This window comes from Lactuca virosa, chromosome 4 (genome assembly GCF_052849685.1).
Source record: "Lactuca virosa cultivar CGN04683 chromosome 4, Lactuca_virosa_CGN04683_v6, whole genome shotgun sequence".
Classification (NCBI taxonomy): Eukaryota; Viridiplantae; Streptophyta; class Magnoliopsida; order Asterales; family Asteraceae; genus Lactuca; species Lactuca virosa.
This window is the reverse complement of record NC_136429.1, coordinates 18,946,490-18,948,338: the sequence shown is the minus strand read 5'-3', so window position 1 is coordinate 18,948,338 and position 1,849 is coordinate 18,946,490. Positions and strand designations below refer to the sequence as shown.

The 1,849-nt window shown below is 32.7% G+C and overlaps 1 protein-coding gene across 1 annotated transcript; it reads right to left on the bottom strand.

The window, feature by feature from the left end:
* Nucleotides 1-324: 324 nt before the first annotated feature.
* On the bottom strand, nt 325-807 carry LOC145104164 (uncharacterized). The gene has a single exon (XM_079041448.1). The coding sequence runs from the start codon at nt 805-807 to the stop codon at nt 325-327; it is 483 nt and encodes a 160-aa protein (XP_078897574.1).
* Nucleotides 808-1,849: the final 1,042 nt, after the last annotated feature.

Here is a 1,849-nt window from a genome sequence, read left to right as displayed (position 1 = left end):
TTGGGGCCTCCAACTCGTCGAGTCCCTTTGCAAAAATGAATAATTATTTATTAAAATACATACTAGGAACCGGGCGTTACAGTTTTGGTTCCTCTAATATGACTACATATGAAGTTTTGTAGTCGATCTTTTTAATTTCTTTAATTCCTCCCTTTATAGGGCATCTTCCTGTCTTTTTTCTTAAATAATTAATAGCTTTTAGCTAGCATATTTTAACATCTTAATTCCCTTCAAAATTATTCTTTCGATTACTTACTGCCATAAACATATAAAACATTAAAAACAAAAATAAAAGGATTTTCATAAGATAACAAAACATGGAGTTTAATTGCAATATGACAATTTAGCATTTAAAATTAAATATCGGATCGAAATCTTCACTTTGCATATCATATTTATTTTTTTAGCCACTTGTTGAGCATTATTAGCCTCACGCTCTGTACATGTGCTGAAGTTGTGACTAGAAGATTTGCAAAGTCTGCAACGCTTTACTTGTATCGCTAATTCCTTTCCATTCTTCATTCGCTTTTGCTTAGGGCGCCCTTTTGTTTTTGAGATAGTTGGGCATCGAACCAACTCAATTGCATTAGTTACAATATCATTATTGTTTCCACAAGATGACGAAGCATCAACATTTCCTTCTTGGTGTAACTGAGAAATTTCATTAAATTGAGCCTCTTCTCGAATCCAACGTGATAGCCAATAACTAGAAGGAATTTCAAAGGAACCCTTGTGGAGAAGAACGCTTAAGATGTGACGACAAAGTATTCCGACAAATTCAAAGTTTTTGCAAGTGCATTTAGCCATCTTAGCATCCCAAACCACCTGATGTCATCGAGCTGCTTTGTAATGTTTGACAATATAACTTGTGCCATTTTCTTCCTGGGCCGAATATTGAATCGCTAGAGCAAATTGATCTTGAAACTTTTTGAATGCGTATGGAGTCAAAACTTGGTAACCTTGTTTTTCTAATGGTGATAATGATCTTAAATGTGACAACATACTATCATGCATTTGTTTATGCCCAACATCTTCAATGGCAAGATCAACCTATACAATTATAAGTAAAAAGATTAATTAAAAATGTTTAACCTAATAAAATATAGTAAACTAAATATTGGTACTTACTTGTTTAATAAACTCAATTAGACATGTATGAGAAGATATAAATTTTTTTTATAAATGAATTTATGCTCTCCGATCTTCCGGTAGTCGTCATGCCACCAAAGAAAAAGCTACGAAGATAACTTGGAACCCAAATTTTTTTTAATTTGGTACAATGCTGTCACATGCTTATTCTTTTCGAAATTGAATTTTACAATTACTAACGGCCATTGTTGCTCAAATTCTTCAATCGAGTCTAACTTATATAAGTTGTAAAATTCGGTGCACCAACTTGAGTATTCACTTCTTAGCACCGAAGTAAACCAACTACTAAACTTAGCGGTGATATGCCATATGCAAAATGCATGTTTAGTATAAGGTATCTCCTTTTCAATTGCTTGTTTCATCCAAGGATCTTGATCGGTCAATATCGTTTTCGGTGATTTGTTTTATCAACATAGTAAAATTCTGAAAATAAAGTAAACTTAATAAACTTAATCACATACTAATGCAAATAACTTTCGAAATAATCAAACAGATATATAGTTACCTTAAAGAGCCATTCGAATGTGTTTTGTTTCTCGTTACATAGAAGTGCACAACCAAGCAAATATAGTTCTTCCATGATTGTCAATACCAACAAATATGCCAAATGGCATGTCATACGAATTCACCTTGTATGTAGTATCAAATACCACAACATCTCCGTATTTTTGATACAATTCAAAACAATGAGCATGACACC

Bases quoted from the DNA above. Each gene is read 5' to 3' on its own strand.
- LOC145104164 (XM_079041448.1), bottom strand. From the start codon at position 807: ATGGCTAAATGCACTTGCAAAAACTTTGAATTTGTCGGAATACTTTGT.